The following is a 19885-nucleotide window of genomic DNA, read 5'->3' on the forward strand; positions in this document are numbered from 1 at the left end:
CCACTGTTTTCATTTCCTGTACATGGAAACTACAAGTGACAAGAATGACTGGTACATGTGTCCATGAATCATTGTCAATCAAATGAGTTTAGAATATTCCTACATCTCACAAGCATCCCCAACAGTCAAGGAAGATAGTGATGGAGCATGTTCAAGCTACTTGTTACTTTCAGTGTTGCATCATTTACTTCCTGCATCCGGCTATTGTCACAAGTGTCATTCACAGTACATCTACACTGTGTATATCACAGTCCCTGAACCATTATGCTCTCTCTCCCTTCCTTCACCCAGCCCGTTGTAATGCTACAGCCAGAAAGAAAACAACCTTAGATTCCCCTCTTCATGAACATGCTGAAGCTCTATATTTTCCCTTCTACCACATCCTTATGGAAATGTTATAGCCCTAAATGAAGCAAGATTAGATCTTCCATAGTCTGTCTCACAGTACCTCAATCTCTACACGTTACCTCCAACCCAGCCCTTATTTTGTATTCATGGTTCGGCAATGAACTCAGGTTCAGGAAATCCCCATCTAACATGGGCTCATTTTAATTTCAAATGTACTTGCCTGTTTCTATCAAGTAAATGTACTTGCCTGTTTCTATCAATACTATTCTGGTCTAATCATCATAGTTTAGACAATACCATGGAGACTATAGACATGTGCCCAGTCTGTCATACTGAAGGTATACTTTGTCTCAGGTGAAATTCATGATTAATGACACTTTAATTATCACCCATGTGAGTGCTGGTAAAAGTGCTTTCCATAATAATACCAATAATAAGCAGAGGCATGTTATCAGCTAGAATTAATATATCAAGGTGACATTCTCCCTAGATCTTGTAGATCAAAGATTGTACATTCTTCAAGTGTTGTCAGTGGATCTATGACAGGTCTCACTGACAGTCAGTGTGGAAAGACCAGATTATGTGGCCTCTTCTACAAATATACAGCCATGAAGAATGAGAAGAAATAAACATGAAGTTTCACAAATGAGGCATTATGATACGATGAGTTCATATTATTTCCTTTCTGTAGGTAAATCACAAACCTGAATCACATGTTTTTATTTCAGACAGCAAAAATGTTGGGGACAAAGACAGGAGTTTGGGGAAACAAGGACGAATGTCCCAACTAGGAAATACTAAAGAATCGGCATAAAGTGGTTCTTGAACAGTTTCTGTTATTTTGCACATGCGTTTTTACATCAGTGTAATGTATTGAATGTGTCATGATACAATACCGTATTGTTACATCGCTATTTTAAATACGTAACCATGTTAACATTGTATTATTGCTAGACAGCCTCAAGAAACAATTAGCCACATGATCAGGTCATCCGTTCAGGTAACTGCATTTCATTTCAACATTATTGATTGTCTGTCAATATGATTTCATTATTTTCATAAGTGCTCAACAATAGAGTCATTTGTTTTCATTGTAAAACATTGTAAAAGACACGTTATTGATTTGAATATGAGCACAAACAGCAAATGTGTGGTTTGATCTCAGGCTGTCGGATGATGAATAAACCCCAAAACAATGGGCAACTGCATCAGGGATGCAGAATGTCACATTCTTAAACCATAAGCCAAGTGCCAGGGGTTTATAAGCCAAGGCGCGCCATGTTGACATTAATAATGTTGTGCTGTATGCTTTCTCCTCCGTCTCTCATTCCAGCAATTCCTCAGTGTAACAACTGGCACAGTCGGTATTGGGTAGTAACATCCCTCACATCCAAACAAACACAATGATCACGTAACAGCGTTATACAGTCTGTCAATACCGACCTGTCGTATGTCATAAAGGTTTCCGTACTAGCATGTACACAATGATCACGTAACAGTGACACATCTGTCAATACCAACCTGTCGTATGTCATAAAGGTTTCGGTACTAGCATGTACACAGTGATCACGTAACAGTGACACATCTGTCAATACCAACCTGTCGTATGTCATAAAGGTATCGGTACTAGCATGTACATAGCAGAGATTGTTGGCGTCACTTTCTACATAAAACAGCTGTATCAAGTTAACATAACAGCAACAAATTGCTATGGGAGGAAATAATTTGTCTCTAAGACTCTGCTACTCCAAACAAGGAATAGGTAAACAAAATATGTTTTAGAGCTGATTTGATACGTCTGATTGAATTCTACAGACTCAGACTTCCAGGGTCAACCAGCACATAAAATGTGCTCAGACTATTGAATGAATAATCATCTCATTGCTCATGGTATTTTAAAAGAAATTATAACAAGATGTCTGCATGACTAAAATATTTACTCAAAGAAATGAATTTATATTTAAAAATATACATATTTACTAAATAAACAGTAAAATCCAAATGGAGCCCAGAACAATACATTATTTCTTAGAGCGGATGCAATCTCGACTTGTCAAATCCTTCTAATGTTGAGTTAAGACTTTTTTATATTTATTCTCTGGGTCTGGGATACAGACCCTCGGAGAGAGCATGACTAAAGAGATGTCCAGGCCATGTAGACTAACTATAAATGTCAGTCCCGAAAATGAAACAACTTAGAGGTAGCATTAGCAATGCTTTGATGTGAAGTAACTGATTTCCTAATTATATTGCTTGGGCAAATATAATAATAAAATTTCAGATTTAGCATTTTAATCATTATTTCATTTTCACTTTGGTCAAAACAAGCAACTAAATGCTCTTGCCTTACATAACTTTGGACATCTACACAAGATACGAGTAACATGAGGGCTATTTATCAAACTGGAAGATAAAATCCATTCAGATTCCCAATACTAATTGGACTTTCAGCGAAAAAGTGTAATAACATGACCTACTTTGACCAAGGAATATCAGAATACATACCAAGATTAATATCTATCTAAGAAAATTCTTTTAGAAGCATCACAATGTTGCACTTAACCTACACTGGTATGACCAGTCACCAGGCTAATAGTATCTATCTCCATTCAAAAGACCTGATGAATCACAGCCTCTCGGGTGTGAAGGAGAGCCTGGAGTCACTATGTTGGGAAGGAAGCGAAATGTCACACTTCAGCTACACAGTGTTATAGTGACAGGGAAGTCGCTTCCCCATCCCGAAATGAAAGCAGAACGTGATCTGTGTCAACGATCAAAAACACAAGGTGAAGATGAAACTTTGTTTTTGTTCGGTTTGTGTGGCTAATCGGGAATCATGGTCAGTCAACACGAGGGCTAGACTTCCCTGACTTGAACTCAAACATGCGAACTCATTCATGTCTCATTCCTGGGTCACAGAGACTCTTGTCCAGCATCTGACACAAGAGATGGTTTCGTACTGAGCACATCTTTACCATGTCAAGACTGACATGAATAATTATTGGTTGAAATCCTGCACTGCTCTTTAAAACGGACTCCCTATTGGCCCTCGGATGCTTTATACTGACTATTGTCTTTAGGTAGGACAATTCTGGATATCGAACCACTGAACATGGTTGCTTTGGAAAGAGGTAATGACCTGGATCCAAGACAGTCTGAAGAATCCATGTATCCAAATTGGAACCTTATCAGCAGATTATTGAGTCTCCTGTCCTAGGGTCTCAGACAAAATTTGCAAAGGACGAGAGATCCAAATGACTCGAAAATGCTAAAATTCATCCATGCAAGAACTTCTTCAGCAACCCATACTTGTTGTAAGCGTCATAATGCTTGTAGGGGTCAGGCCAACCGACTTGGTTGAAGCAAGTCATCATATTGAAATTACTTAGATGGATCCTAGAGATGTCAGTCACCAGATTGTATGGTCCAGATTAACTTATATACAGACCACAATCATATTGGTGGACAGCTGCTGAGTGCAGCATAGAACAGCAAACAAACAAACACAATATTGACAAGCATATATGCCATACTGCTGGCAGACAAGCAGGCAAACAGAACAAGACATTGTACAAATACTTCCCTATAACCACCAGTAAAACTATATTTTACGATCCAGAGATAAGATACTGATACGCAAACATTGAATTAATGTATTATAAAACTGTTGTTTAGCATGTTAACAGACATGTCATGTCACAGTTAACAAGTTCTCTTCATCTAATTTCACAATGTTTATCATGAAGTTCGAAATCATGTTGAGCACAAATGAAAGTTTTGTTATCCAGCACTTGTGGTCATGTCAGGCTTGTATCTGTACCAGTCTGTAGCTCAAAACATTATTTAACTCTGTTTTTGATATATATATTCCAGCTTTATGGCCGCAGTTGGTAAATAATCCAGTGTGGACCAGACAATCCAGTGATCAACAGCATGAGCTTTGATCTATGCAATTGGGAAACAATGGCATCTGCAGGCTCGAAAATTCCACTCGTCCGCTCATATTGACGTGTAAAATTTGTTTCGGGCAAGTGAAAAACATAATTTGCTTGTCCTATTTGGTATCCATTTTTAACAGATATCATGCAGCGTGGTTTTGTATTCTAAATGCTTCGAATATCGTGGCTGCCATAATGAACTGACCAATGAGAAAAATCATCACAATATGAATGTTACTGCTGTAAAATCAGAATAAGCTTTTTAAATAGTAGGAAATTCTCTGCTTGTTATTACTCATCGTTTATCGTAGTCAACTTTTCTGTTGGGTGATGATATTTGTTTGTATTACTATACATAGGTAATTTCCAGGTTAGATAATATACTTGATATATTTTACCACGCACACTAAACTGAAAATTAGATTGAACAAACATTTTGTACAGAAGACAAAGTAAGTAATGTTTATTTTAGTTTTATTCCAAGCAAACATTTTGAAATAAAATAATTTAAATTTACATTCATTGTGTTGCATGATCTATAGGGCAAGTACAGTTTTAGAAGCACGAGTGGAAAGTTCATATTAACCGCCCTGCAGGACGAGTACAGATTTTTGAATTTTTCGAGCCCTATGTGTCAACCAAGTCAGCGAGCCTGACCACTCAATCCTGTTAGTCACCTCTTACGACAAGCATGGGTTACTGATGACCAACTCTAACACGGATATTCACGAATCTATTTAAGTCTGTAAAGACCTGCTGACATTCATAAACAATTTGGAAAACTCTTATCCGGAAATGTGAAGTTTCATGTCCTTCTGTGCAACTTTCCTCAACAACCAAGTCATGTTTTGGGGCAGGGTTTCACATTCTCGGAAATTTACTATACCAAAAATGCCCTGAACATTCATGTCAAAACAGGTATTGACACAAAAGAGAATAATCTTTCACAAACTGAAAAATCATAAAAATGTTGTCCAATGCCCAAAGTTGTATGTTCCATATGGTGTCCCTGATCTGTTGACCTAAAGACAAATAAGTATCTTGAAGGGTATTAGTCTGTCTCACAGTCCCTGAACCACATGATTTTCCCCAATGTCTAGCCCTCCCTGCAATGCTAAAGTCCTAAAAGAAGCAAGTCTACATTTCATCAGGTTGAAACTCCCAACTCACTTGGGCTCCTTTTCATTTTAAATGGGTTTATTTGTTACTATCAAAATTAAGCTTTTGTGATTGGCTAGACTATTTTGATGGACCAATCAGCGAAATGACATACGTTGCCCGTAAGGTAATGCTATGAAAAGGCGAAAATTATGTGCGTCATCGCGATAATGTATCGATCGTGACCTTAAAAATGATATATATTCAGGGACTAAGCATTAGTCTAGAAGGGTATATATGGTTCTTGGATGGATATAGATCTACAACGATCGATAGTGGAGATGAACAAAAATCCTACAGGAGGTCATACAAAGACATTTGTTTGCACAAAGCCATGCTTGTTGATAAATCAAACAAATAGGACTTGTTACTTAGAAGGTGGACTTCAACCCTTTCCAAGATGGTGAGGTGGAATGGGGTTTAATGTCTCGAGGTTATCAGACTGATATTGTAATTTGCGTGGGGATATGTGTCGATGCACATGGACTTATGTTGGTTTTATAGTTCTACCCCTCTATAGTCTGTTTGCAGTGAAAACGTACCGATGAATTTCACTTTAAACGAGAAAGTAAATCAAATAAAGTGAAATTAAGATTGCGAATCCTGATAATTTTACCTTGCCAATTGAACATTTGAATCTCAGAATTTTATTCAACTTAGGATAAAAGTTGTTTAACAAACGATCATAGATTCAAATCGCTATTATTGGTTTGTATTACAAGGGGGTAAGCGCAGTAGTTGGAACAGTGAAACAAATGCACGTGCAGTACGTGATGAGCGTTAACTAAGACCAACTCTGCTTGTTCTCGGTGTTTCATTTAATGTGCACACACCCTTGTAATACAAACCAATAATAATGATTTGAAACTAAGATCAACTGAGAACATGCTCAAACCCCCCACCCATACATCATGGCATCTGGTAACACCAGCCCTGGCTGATGGAGTGAACATGTATCCACAAATATGACCACCTGGAAAAACTGCTTTTACAATAACCATAACTCACTGCTTTTACAATAATCATAATTTCAAAAATATTAATCAGATGGAACCATCACAAAATCTTAAATAAGTAAAGAGACCAGAATAAGTCACGTTCATTCTGTCTAACAGTGTATGACTGACTTACCTTGAAATGCAACACACAGTCAACCATTGGGTTTGAACCCAGTTCTGGAGGTGGAGTAACAGATGTTACCATCATGTCTACTAAATTTTGCATCTTTGCTGGTGCAAGCATCCAAGCCGAGGGTCTTCTTGTGGGACACTCCATCGCAAGTCAACGGCAGTGCTTACAAGGCAAACTGGCCAAGTGGGACTACGTACTTACACAGAGACGACAAATACAACCAGGACCATGCCCAATTAAACAGTCTTCCTTACCAAACACACAGATAAGCAAACTTGATTCTTGGTCACTGTTTCTACAAACCAACTGTCTCAGACTGAGCAACAATCTAAAAAGGATTTCTGGATGTCTCCAGTTGACATTCAAACTGTCATTAATTCCTGCTGACCTGGCAGATATTCCAGAATAAATTTGGAATATTAAAGCCCAATATAATTCTACGAATTCGTCCTCAGCTGTTTAAATTTGCCATGCAAAAAAACATGAATCAGAAGAATGAAGGGTCTTTTTCACTATTCCACAATGGTAAAGTGTCCAGTAAGTCCCTTGCATCAAACTCACACCAAGTCAGGTGTAAAAATAATTATACCACTTCTGAGATCAGCTCAGGTGAGCCCCTCTGGCTACACAATAAATAGGAAGTTGATCATCAAAGTCACTTACTTTCCCATGGGACATAACAGCTAACATGCTCCATCGCTCAATAATTAATGACAAGGAAACGAGGAGCTTCTCGTGGCTAATGTTTTAAGTAGATAAGCATGACTTGGAGTCCGCATCCCTACTCAGAGGTATATTTATGAGAAAACAAGTAACCACAAGAGCAATCACAGACTGATATTAAAGATGAACTTGGTAGTCCATTCACTTCAACCAGAAACAGTGAATATTCTTCGTTTGTTAAGTTGATATGGTAATGTTCCAAGTAGTCCTCCTGTCACCGGGGCGGTGGGGTAGCCTAATGGTTAAAGCGTTGGCTCGTCACACCGCCGACCCGGGTTCGAATCCCCACATGGGCACAATCTGTGAAGCCTATTTCTGGTGTCCGCCGCCGTGATGTTGCTGGAATATTGCTAAAAGGGGCGTAAAACCAAACTCAGTCAGTCCTCCTGTCACCAGTAGTATCAACAGTATCTACAGGGCAAAGTCAACTGTATCATCACTAGTTGGTCAGGAATTACATCACCGACTCAACCTGTAGCATCAACAGTCAACTATCATAATAACTCCCCCAGCCTATTGTCTTTGTAGGTAGTATTATGTATTGATATGTAGCTCCAGAAATAACGTGAGTGGGTATGGTTTTACGCCACTTTTAGCAATATTCCAGCAATATCACGGCAGGGGACACCAGAAATGGGCTTTACACATTGTACCCATGTGGGGAATCGAACCCGGGTCTTCGGCGTAACGAGCATACGCTTTAACCACTAAGCTACCCCTCCAGAAATAAAGATATCTTTTTAAGAATTACATTTCCACTATATACGCAATAAAATTCAAATGAATCCCAGAACAATACTTAATCAACACTAAAGAATTAATTCTACACTTGACTTGTATTCAATTCTTATTAAATATTTGGGTCTATGAGACAGACTAGGTTTCAGTGAGTGAGTGAGTGAGTGAGTGAGTGAGTTGTGTTGGATGTTACATGGCCTCCCTGTTGTATAAGCATCATGCAAATGTATCACCGTCTCTATGTATTCCATTATTTCTGAGTGAGTGAGTGAGTGAGTGAGTTTGCAAACAAACTGGACAACACTCGTGATAAAGATGAAAGAAAACTGTAACCCATCTCACATTTGACAGGATGGAGAAATACTATAACTACAAGGCCAAACATTGATTATAAACAAATCATATTTAGTAGTTAATTTATGTTTCCCTTCCTTCAACCTGATCTGAACCAACCTAAACAAGTAAAAAAATTGGTTCCAAAATGATTGCACTTGAAATGGACACACTCCTACCCGCCGTAAAAGCAGTGTCTATATATTTCTTCCCTTTGTACTCATTTCCACAGACAATAGATGTGAGTATTTGACATAACCTATTCAACAGTTAAGTATCTTAATACTTGACTTACAAGACACATACTCTAGAGGAAATTAGTAATGCCATTCAAATAAACAATTGTACATGACAAAGTACCTCATCATAATCATGAATAACCTAACCGCAATACCTTATATCCTGCAGATACACTGAAACAATTCACAAATTATGACATCACTGAATTCTACTTTTGTTGGCTTAATAAGTCTTGATTCACATCCATGATGTAAACCCTTATGCTCCTTCTGAGTCATTACCCTGAAACCTTCCATGTGCAATATAAACAAACGATCCAGCCTTACGAACAACATATTTCCTCAAACATCCTATTGTAATTATGGCTGTGACACAATTTCCGCCGTGAATCATATTTTTTAAACACCCTGTCTAGATATTTTTAAAACATGGTATAGCCCCAAACACTTACAGCTGTGACACATATGTTGCCTTCTGTGAATCATAATTTCAAAAACACCCTTTCTAAATATTGGCATAACCATAAACATAGAGCTGTTGCAATGGTGATTTGTACCTAGTTTACGCTGTGTTCACACTTGTGAGTGTTAACTGATATCAATGTTTCTCTCAGATGAACTTGAAAAGGACCTTATACATATGATGATATAATTATACGGAACACAAACTTATTCAGCAAAGTCTTGGGTCATGTAAAGTTTGTGTTTGGATATCATTTCAACAGCAAATCCCACACTTGATCCACTAAGTAAACACAATCTATAGGTCAACCACCATTAAGTATGTTCGTGCAAATTGATATACTCCTCAATGGCAAATAGTATGTCAGTTTTACACTGCCCTGTCTTAGCCTGGCCCACTTAAATGGCTGAGATAAAAGAGAAGCAAACACCTGGAGAGTTTGAAAAGTAGTGTCAGTTGAATGTATACAGTTCAATGCCATATCCCATTTTCAGAAGTATAACAAAGCTTCCTACGTTTACGCTGTACATAAACTTGGACAATCTACCCTGCCCAGGTGTAGAGTGACGGAATAAGAGGAGGCATCTCCTTGAAAACATTTACAAGTAACACCTTGAAACTTCATCATGCCAACATAATAATATCTCCTTCACTCAAAGATGGAGGATAATACACCTGTTCTAATGACTCTACAATGGCTACTTTTGATGGCTAGATATTCAATGATTCATTCACAAAATATCATACACCAGCTCCAGAATATGCATTCGAGTTCATCAATGAATACTCAAAAGTTAAAACTTCTATCGAAGTTTCCAAAAGGAGAATCAGAGCTGCTAACAATTTTCCAAAAGAAAAAGAAAATCCTTTGCCTACAGAATATTTTCACTTAGTGCCAACCCATATAATTCTCTGCATTTGGTCAAATAATCCACATTTCTATCATCTATATTTGCTCTGAAAACTCAGATCAGGTTTTATCATGATGACTTTCATTCTACAAGAGATTTCATGTAGCATTAAGAGCTTGCATTTGTGGATAGACCTGGTGCAATAACTATGCCCATTTTCAATATTGTGTGACTGTCCTGTTAGCTGCAAGTTTAAGACATGTCTCGCGTTCGTGTGTGTGTGTGTGTGTGTGTGTGTGTGTGTGTGTGTGTGTGTGTGTGTGTGTGTGTGTGTGTGTGTGTGTGTGTGTGTGTGTGTGTGTGTGTGTGTGTGTGTGTGTGTCCCTCCCTCCCAATATACAAAATTAACCTTTTCACAACTAGTTTTGGGCCAGTTAATGATATTCAAAACAAAACGAAAAAGAAGAAAAGCACCAGTTTCCAGCAGTTTCCACATCATATTTCAGCAACGAAAAAGCAAGTGTACAGCAACATCACAATATTCCATCAAGATGGTGATTCTACACTCGACAGAGTTATCTATTTTGGTCCCAGTGTATCAATTACATTATATTCCCAATCATGCTTATGTTTCAGAATCTTTCCAGAGAAAACCAGGAATGTCATAGCTTACAAACTATGCTGAGACAGTTCTAGGCTAAATTCTAAAACATCCTGTCACGATCAAGCTGTTTGAAGCTGAGCAGTAATCAATTAAACTTCACAAGTATATTATCTGGAGTCAAGCGTTGTAGTATTACAAGGACTCCAAGAATCAATAGGAGGACAATCTGACCCAGCTATGATCGAAACCAGTTCCAGCCATATCACTCAACATGTTGCATGGGGAGATCCCCCCAACCAACACCTGAGTGGAATGAAGCAGAAACATCTGTTTCACCAGTGTTCAGCCATTCTCAATTATCACAAATAACATTATGAGGACCATAACATTATATACATAAAATAAATTTTATGTATTCATGAATCAATTTTGCCTTTAACAAGATGTAATGCCTTATTAACGAAAGTAGTTTTCAAAAAATAAACAACAGGACTATCTTTTGATAGTCCTGGCCAAGAACTTCATCATCCAAAAGGTCCATAATCTATATGCCAAGCTTACTAGCCCGAAATCAATTAGATCAAAGGGGCATCAGACTAGTGTCATTGTAAGGTCGTTTATTTTCTAGCTGTTCAAGAGTCTGACAAAAACAAAACTAGAAGTTTTGGCAAATTTAGACTTTTCAATTAGCTGAAATTGAAAAAAAAGATGTACAATAATTTATCATCACTATTCATTAGGAATTGTAATAATGCAGCTCTTAACATGTACTATGTTAAGAGAAACCTGAGACCATGGGTATGGCAGTGGCAGATCATCAGAATTTGGACAAATCTGGGAATCAAACAAAAGACCATTAGATCCTGGCATGGCTAAGGGAGACAACTCTGCAAAGAAGTACAACCCCTGCACCCTAAATGGTGTATGAAATTCTATGTATGGAGGTCGGTGTAATCTGTCATACAAACCCTGAAGCAAACATATCCAAGAAAGCCCATGCAAGTCTAGATTGTGTGGCAAGTCCCAAGTTTCCCAAGTAAGTCTCAGCGCTCTTTTACATTATATTATATTTATTATTATGAACAGTTTTTTCTGTAAAATATGTTAATTTCAGAGACTAGTTGTTAGTCTAAGGTCAGTGATAAATACACTTTTATCTGTTGGCAGCAGGACTGGTGTGATGACTTATTCATGTATGAACACAGTGATAAGGTGATGTACAGGTGGGGCTATTGTTGACATCATCTCATCTTCCACTGTCCTTTCCATATATCTATTGACCCCAAACCCAAATTTGGTAACACTACTGTCAGGCTAACTGATAAACATTGGTCATGTGTTTGGGATGCAAATCATTTGCCATGTTTAGCATCACAGTAAACAAAGTGACAAAATCTTGCACATTCATTGATCATTTCTACCGAGTGAATGAGTGAGTGAGTGAGCCAATTTGAACATTATCATTATTGTTCCTTTTACATCACAGTGTCAGCTTGATGTTGAAGGAAAGCCCCTAGTCACACAGGTCTCATATGTTTACCACTAATGTATAAATATAAGGACTAGAACTCACAATCCTAGGTTACTGCCACATACAACCCTGCACAACTACTTGACACTGACACAGTACTTCAGACAATTGGCCATTCTAACTTCTAAGAAATTCAAAAAGACATGAATTCATTCATCACATTTACCAAAGATTTGATGTGCATGGCATCCCAAAGGAAACCATGTACAATGAAGATATAGGTTAGTGTTGTTTAGATAACACTACAAAACAAAATCTGTAACTATAGTAACCTACCATACTCACTTTCAGTCTTCTTATGCAATGCATTATGAAGGTATCCAACAGCCTCCCTCTTGAACTTTTTCTTCATTAATGAATATTTGGCGTATATAGCCTCAAGATCTGACGTGTAATACAGTGTTGTGTTTATAAGAGGTGTACACTAGTTGGTGCCAGCTGTCCTTAACAAGCCAAGCCCTCACGCGGGTCACTCACACATTATATACTAATCTAACTGGGCTAATGAATCACAATTAACTCTTAGGCTCTGGAATTCTTTGGTTCACTTTTTTTCCTATTCTCAAAGCTGAAGCATATTTCAAAGTTATTTGTTCTTCTTTGAAGTCAGTTATTTCCTGACAAAAATTGTAGAAAATATTTCAATGCAAATTTTAACTCAATCACATTAATGTGCCCCACTGTCTGGCAAATGAAGTCTACCAACACTTACAATTTTGACATGGTGATAAACTAAACTAAAAATATTTTACAGAAAAAAGTTGCTAAATTATCTTAACTTAATCTAAGAAAAGGAGCGCAGACTTCTCAATTTCACAAAACTGCAACAAACTAGACTTGCTTACTTTCACAGACTTGCATAAGTATGTTGGATATATTTGTTATGGGTTAGCATGACAGTCTGACAGGGTGACAGACCTCAAAGTAAACGCTTTTCCCAAGGGTAAAAAAAGATCTGGCAGAGAATTTTCAGAAACTTTACTGATATGTAGGAAGCCACAAACTGAATGCAACAGAAACCAGTTTTATGTTCCCCTATGACACACTATATCTTCATGCATATCAAAATGCCCACTGACCAGTTACATTCATTAGCAATCATTATACATTCAGTGGTTAAACATTCATGATATTCTCATTGTTAAAGTGATATTTTCAGGCGTGTGCCACATGTGGAAATATTAATCACAATATTCGAGACAAAGTGAATGGAGCAGAACAAGCCATACAGCCTTTTTCACTTTAATGGTTGGACCTACGAGGCAAGAGATTTAATTCTTGTGTTCGTATGCTCTGAAATTTAGCATGAAAGTAAACAGTTCCTTGGCACATCCCTAATATACCACTCAACTCTTGACAAGGATAATCAGATATGTAATTATACTTACACATACAATTTACATTTTATGATAATTAGCTTCGTGTATAAAAGATAAATCATCCAGGGATGGCAACAGGAAAATCTATTTTCAGCGCAGAACTTAATATTGTGTCATCGAATGGGGGTTTCTCAATGGATTTAGACGATTCACAATTGAACAATTTGAAATAAAATCCGCGGAAAATTGCCATCCCTGAGATTCATCCCTTTCAAACGTGGAATAATATAATAAAGGTTACAGTTTTATGGAATCTCCAGATTCAAATACCATGGATGAAAGTCTCAAGGACCCAAACCCCCTCAACTTCAACACTGCAAGTGACTATTGTTTGTGCTATCGTAAGCATCTCTAAGGGATGTTATGTAACATTTCATAAGTTATTATCATATCTGAGGACTCATTCAGGACGATAACTACACATAATGACAATCCACACCCTCAGATAATTGCCTGCTGATGGCCTAAGTGCAACTAATTATTCAGACAATGAGTCCAACAGCTCAAAATAACTGATATTACAGTGTATACATAACCGCCACTCAGCAACTTGTCAGCTACACAGAATGTGATTGCAACCATCTGACGATTATTTCAAAAGGCATTGTCTAATAATACATTTTCTGTAAATCAACACTATTTTATGCAAGTATTTTTCTGGTGTTACATTTTGTTTAATAACCATGATAAAGATTAGTGCTACTTTCACACCACTCAACTCAATAACAAAGTCATGGACAATTCATTTGAGTTTTCATTATAAGATGTTTAGACATGAAAATCTTTCTGAGTTTCCTGTGAACCACAATCAAAATGTGTCTGTGTTAAGTAATTTTTATATACATTCATTCTGATTTTTAAATCAATTGCTGTAGTTGAATAGATATTCGTTTTAATTGTAGTCCTGTAAAATAACCCATAATGCACAGGAATATGCAGCTTTAAGATAGATGTTTCTTTACATTTGGAATGACTGAAACAGTGTCAAAACAAGGTCATGTCTAGATATAAGGAACCCATTACTTTAGGACTGTATAGGAAATTCAGGTCACAGATGTAAATATGTCAGTGTTTACAATTAATGAGGGAATACTTGGGCCCTGGTACTAATGGTAGTTTCTTGCAAATATCTGAAAGTAAGGCCCCCCATCTTTACGTTTAACATGAGGGTTGCCACAATGACTCACTGAAGGCGCATATTTTATTCAGTTGGTTTACAAGAGTGACTAAAATTAGAAAAAAAACCCCATGACTTTTGACTCAGAACATTTTGGCCTTGTCTGTTCTGCAATTAGATGAAATGAAAAAAAGAAAACTAAAACATGAGATCTTATCACTGCTGGTTGTACAAGACGTGATACATATAATTTTTTTATGTTAACAATTAAAAAAACACTAACGACAAACCCAACTGATATCTTGCCACACTTGATTGTGCTTGTTTATCAATTATTACCAATAGTACAAAAGTTGAAATTACAATTTCTGAATAATTTTTTTTTTTAAATTTGGACCCTGTACACTGAAAAAGAGGCCAAAATTGTTATAAGCCAACTAAGATTAAATTAAATCCTCAACTTTCGTGCTTTCTTACATACAAAGCATATGATCATTCATTTATTTGACCTTTGCCATGTGGTGTTTACAAATGTACTAATAAGGAGAGCAGTAGCACATCAACTTGCTCTACACATACATCCACTCAACAGTGGGACTCCATTGCTGAACCTATTAGACATAATGAGGCCAGCTACATACTTGCTCTGGGCCTATGTGTCTTATGGGTGAGGTCACGCTATCAATCATCTCAGTTATGTCAAGCTGTGCACCTCCAGTCTTTACTTTTCCTTCAACTGACAAAATGGGATAGGTAACACTACCTATATAAGCAACTGTAATGTTCATCATCAGTTGAATGATTATGACTGACCTTAACTTGATCTTGCAAGAACATGACAGTCAACATGGTCAAGTAATGACTTACTATATTGTCTGGTCATATTGCGCTTGAACACGTTCAAAGAACCTGAGTTTTCTCAATGATTTTTGCTGCCAGAGTATGTTTAAGTGCAAAATGAAATATATTTGGACCATCAAATAATCAAAAATGTCAAAGTCAAGAAGAATATAGGTCAAAATCATATATTTTGGGACATAGCATTTTCGCATGCTCTGGTCATTTCTAGGACCCCAATTGTAGGAAACATAATAGGGTACAAGTAAAAAAATAAGCAATTACTCCAAAAACACACCCAAAAGCACAGGTGAAAACCAACATAAGAAAGGGACAAAAAGTCTGGGAACCTGAAAGCTTAAACACTTTACATGGTGGCATCAGGAAAGTTAACCTTGGGTAAATAACACAAAATGTCACTGCATGACTGACTAAAGCTAACTGCCAAACAAATCTACTTCAAGAAATGTAAACTAAAAAGGTTGGTGACTACTTTTCAGATTGTTGATATATCAGTGTTAAAATGATATAGTGAATAGCGTCCAATATTATTCATCCCTGATAACAAATACCTGTGATAATGCTGAAAAGGAAAAGAGGAAAACTGTAGAATCACTACTGACTACTTGCAAAACACTATGCAGTGAGGTGAAAAAGCTTGCTTATCAGTAACGACTTTTCATGCTTCCACTCTGGTTAATGTTTCAATAAGAGAACATGTCAGAGTACATGGAACATACTGAAAAATTATAGTGCCATTAATGCTGTACCTGAGCATGATCTTCTGCACACATGTTATGATCTTGTCTGATGTATCAGTTAAGCTCCCAATAATAGATCTAACATGTGATAGATCTAACAAAATAGGTGGTCTTTTTAAAAATATAGCCGCTTAAACTCTTTAAAATGATCAATGTGACATTTCTCAAAAGCAGCACTCAGACATATTATCAGTGATTTCAAGTTATAGTAAAACCTATCACGATCAAGTTAAACATTGTTTCATAAATCATGTTGATTTATATACATAGTGTATGAATATTTCTTGAAGTAAGAACAGTAAGAACACGCAGGTTATCTCCCTTCATTGTAAGCAGGTGTATAAGTCTTTGAGGCAAATTGTTTGATAACCAACTTAAATCAAACACATAAACAACTGTAAAGAGACCCTAAATACCAGATAATAACACACAAAATGAGAAACAAATCAACAGATTCATTTGACTACGTTGCTACTTATGAATATTTGCTTATCTATGGCAAAATGTATCAACTATTTAGAAAAGCAAACACTGGCATTTGATCTGTGACGAATACACAATAAACATTATGTGATATTATACCACACTAATTACCAGCCTCTAACTTTCTTAATTAAGAATCCAATCAACAAGTTGGTCAAAATGTGATGACTACAAATGTGTCTTGTGTGATTAAATGAAAAATCTGTGTGACTAACATTCACTTGATGTATGACCTAGAACAAGAGATAGTAGACATTATTACAGGCAATTCTGTGGCCACATTTGAACTGCTACCCTAGATGTGCTAGATGAAAACACACACACACACCCAACAAACAAAACAGGAACCAAAAACAGTATCTACATTATAGCATCAATAGTCAACGAAATCAATTGAATTATGAATACATTAACAATCAATGAATATTTTATCCAAATTTATACTTTAACACTGGTAGTATGTGTGCAATAACAACTTTTTAAACAAGAGATGTATACAAATCAGTAACCTTTACTTCTTTCTTACTCTGTAGTAGTAACTGTTTGGACCCACTGTTTGTTATTTATCATGTTTACAAACATAAAGTTTACTTTCTAAACAATGAAACAGACCTGTTGAGTAAGTAGGAAATATTTGTGTATGTATGATAGGTGTGTAGAATGTTGTATTTCAATGTGACATGCAGTGGTAATAGCGCACATCGCTGCTACAGACTGGTTCTGCGTCTGAGCCCATCTTCAACTGACAGCAGACAATATTGTTTTTATGCGAACGAAGAACATAGTAGATACACAAACGGGCCCATCAAGTGTAAAACCGATATAGTTTCCATACGTACACGATATGAAAGAAACAATATCAATTTTCAAACGCATCGACCTGATTTGCATGTTGAATTGATAATCAGATGACGAATCCATGATCATTTTGCATGCGTCTCACCGAGACGCGACTGTCTTCATCATCGATGAAAACACGCGACGTTGTCGGAAAATACCAGTAAAATCCTCCAGAAGTAGAAATCATGATTAAATCACATCTTACCCATAACTCAGTTCCCCAGCTCATGACTGCATAAGTCCAATTTCGTTTGGCAAAAGCCGGGAAACGTTATGTTCTGATCTATCTGACAGTAGACTATTTCCTCTATTCTGGGATCAATAGAATCATGGCGGACACCTCACGCGCACTTCCGGAAATGCGAGATGTGCAACAATTTCAGAAACGTGTACCGTTTGATGTGTATATAGGTATATGCGAAAGACAATTAGCACAGGGAAACTCCACTGCTTGAATTGTGACGCACAACACGCGATAAATTACAAATTAGCCCGAAATATGAATAAGGGGAAGTAACTCCTAGTAGACAAAGGAGGTGCGTCCCGCAAGTAAGACTCTTTGGAATGTGTTAGTGCATAACATTGGAATTTCGAAGCAATACGATAGATGCTATTCTCTGAGTCATTATTATGATTGGGGCTTGGGGAGCGCTCCGGGTTTTTTTAATTTAAAAGTTTCAAATTTTCTAGACAAATCTGTAAAGTGACAAGAAAAATGCCCATTAGGAAAACGATTTTTAAAGCCCACGTAGGCGTTTGATTCTTCACCTGAATCTGACGTCACATTACCGTCATCAGAATTATTGAATTAAACTTGGGTTGTTTAGTTATTTTGAACGTCATTTAGTTATGATGTATTTAGTTCATTTCCCGTTTTCTTTAATGGATTTACTGGTGTTAAGAAAGATAGACACGTGTATATAAATGTGCCATGGTTTCTTTATACCACATTTTAATCTTACTTCTTACGTTAATCGTAATCTCCAGCAGTTAAAGGGTATAGTTTTCTGGGAATATTTACGTATAGACTCTATACATGATACGGGAAGTGGTATTATAATCGAGTTTCAGTAGGATATACCTAAACTGAGGTTATAATCTCTGTATGGTCAATATTGTCAAAACTTTACAACGTATGTCGCTGAACGATACAAAAGGTGGCGCTTTCTGACCGGAAGAAAACGCAGGTCACCATGACACAAACAAGTATCCATTGTGCCGTCAAAACGTTTTACAGCAACAGGCTGTCATTCGTTTCACACATGTTCGAATGGATTGATATGAGGCATGTAGGATAGTAATTTCTGAGCATTAGTCAGTATAAGTGTATGACGTCATCCGTAGAATATTGCCGCAACGCTTGAGTCTTGATGTCTCAAGTCTCTGTCATCATTTATTATCCACATGTCTTGGTCAAGTGAGTGAGTGAGTGTAGTTTCACGCCTCGTTTTGCAATATTCCAGCAATATCACCGCGGATGACACCAGAATTGATCTTCACACATTGTACTCATGTTGGGAATCGAACCCGGGTCTTCGGCGTGACGAGCGAACGCTTTGACCACCAGGCTACCCTCCCGCCCCCGCAATTCTTAAACGTTAAGGATAATACAAGATGTTATCCAAGTTCAAATAAAAAATAATATTGTATTTCTTTCCCTGGTGCTTACATGATATATATAGAGAGAGCACTTCACATTCGTTTATCTATTCCATCTGAAAGACCAGTAATGGATCGATGCATGTAATGATAACATTTAACAACTACCAACTACGACCGAAAGACGTCTTTTATTTTAGACCGAAGATACTTTGTTGGCAACGCCATATATGGATGTATATGTGTAGTGTTTTAGACCTTAGTAGAGAAGTCTTGCAAATATATTCCTTTTTTTCGGGAAAACGCAAACTATTTGTTGTGAAAATTAACGATGATGTTCCCCGATTTCATTAAGCGACATCTATGAAATAAGAACATCAATACCCGGTAAAGATCGTCGGTCAGACAAGTTTTCATGTTTTCATAATCTTTTTTCGTTCGTTCGTTTTCTTATATGTGTCTTCGAGATATACGTTTTTAAATCTATATGGCAGGGAAGTTTGGTCAGAGACTTTAGATCTTGGTAAGTAAAACAGCTGGAGACGCGGCTTATGCTATAAATAACTGGTTTGTCTGCCTCAGACTCCAAAATATATAATAGGAGTGGTGGGGTAGCCTAGTGGTTAAAGCGTTCACTCACCACGTCGAGGACCCGGGGTCGATTCCCCATATGTGTACAATGTGTCGACGCCCGTTTCTGGTGTCCCCCACCATGATGTTGCTGGAATATTGCGAACAGCAGCGTAAAAGCGTCCACTTATTGTTTAAGAGCTCGCGGTAGTATGCTGGGAATATTGTTGTGGCGTTAACAA

General features: G+C 37.1%; 1 protein-coding gene across 4 annotated transcripts in view; it reads right to left on the reverse strand.

Moving 5' to 3' along the window:
* The window catches only part of LOC124269845 (formin-binding protein 1-like), an 88097-nt gene extending 70245 nt beyond the window's left edge, over positions 1-17852 (reverse strand). For 2 of the 4 annotated variants that reach the window (XM_046704886.1, XM_046704888.1), the window contains exon 1: positions 17680-17851. In XM_046704886.1, the coding sequence (XP_046560842.1) occupies positions 17680-17703 (24 nt within the window). In that variant the 5' untranslated portion in view covers positions 17704-17851. Of the gene's footprint in view, positions 1-17679 lie in introns of all 4 variants that reach the window. The other 2 variants (XM_046704885.1, XM_046704889.1) reach the window with 2 other exon arrangements.
* Positions 17853-19885: the final 2033 nt, after the last annotated feature.

Source organism: Haliotis rubra, unplaced genomic scaffold (genome assembly GCF_003918875.1).
Source record: "Haliotis rubra isolate DU_JTF1 unplaced genomic scaffold, ASM391887v1 Scf148, whole genome shotgun sequence".
Taxonomy (NCBI): domain Eukaryota; kingdom Metazoa; phylum Mollusca; class Gastropoda; order Lepetellida; family Haliotidae; genus Haliotis; species Haliotis rubra.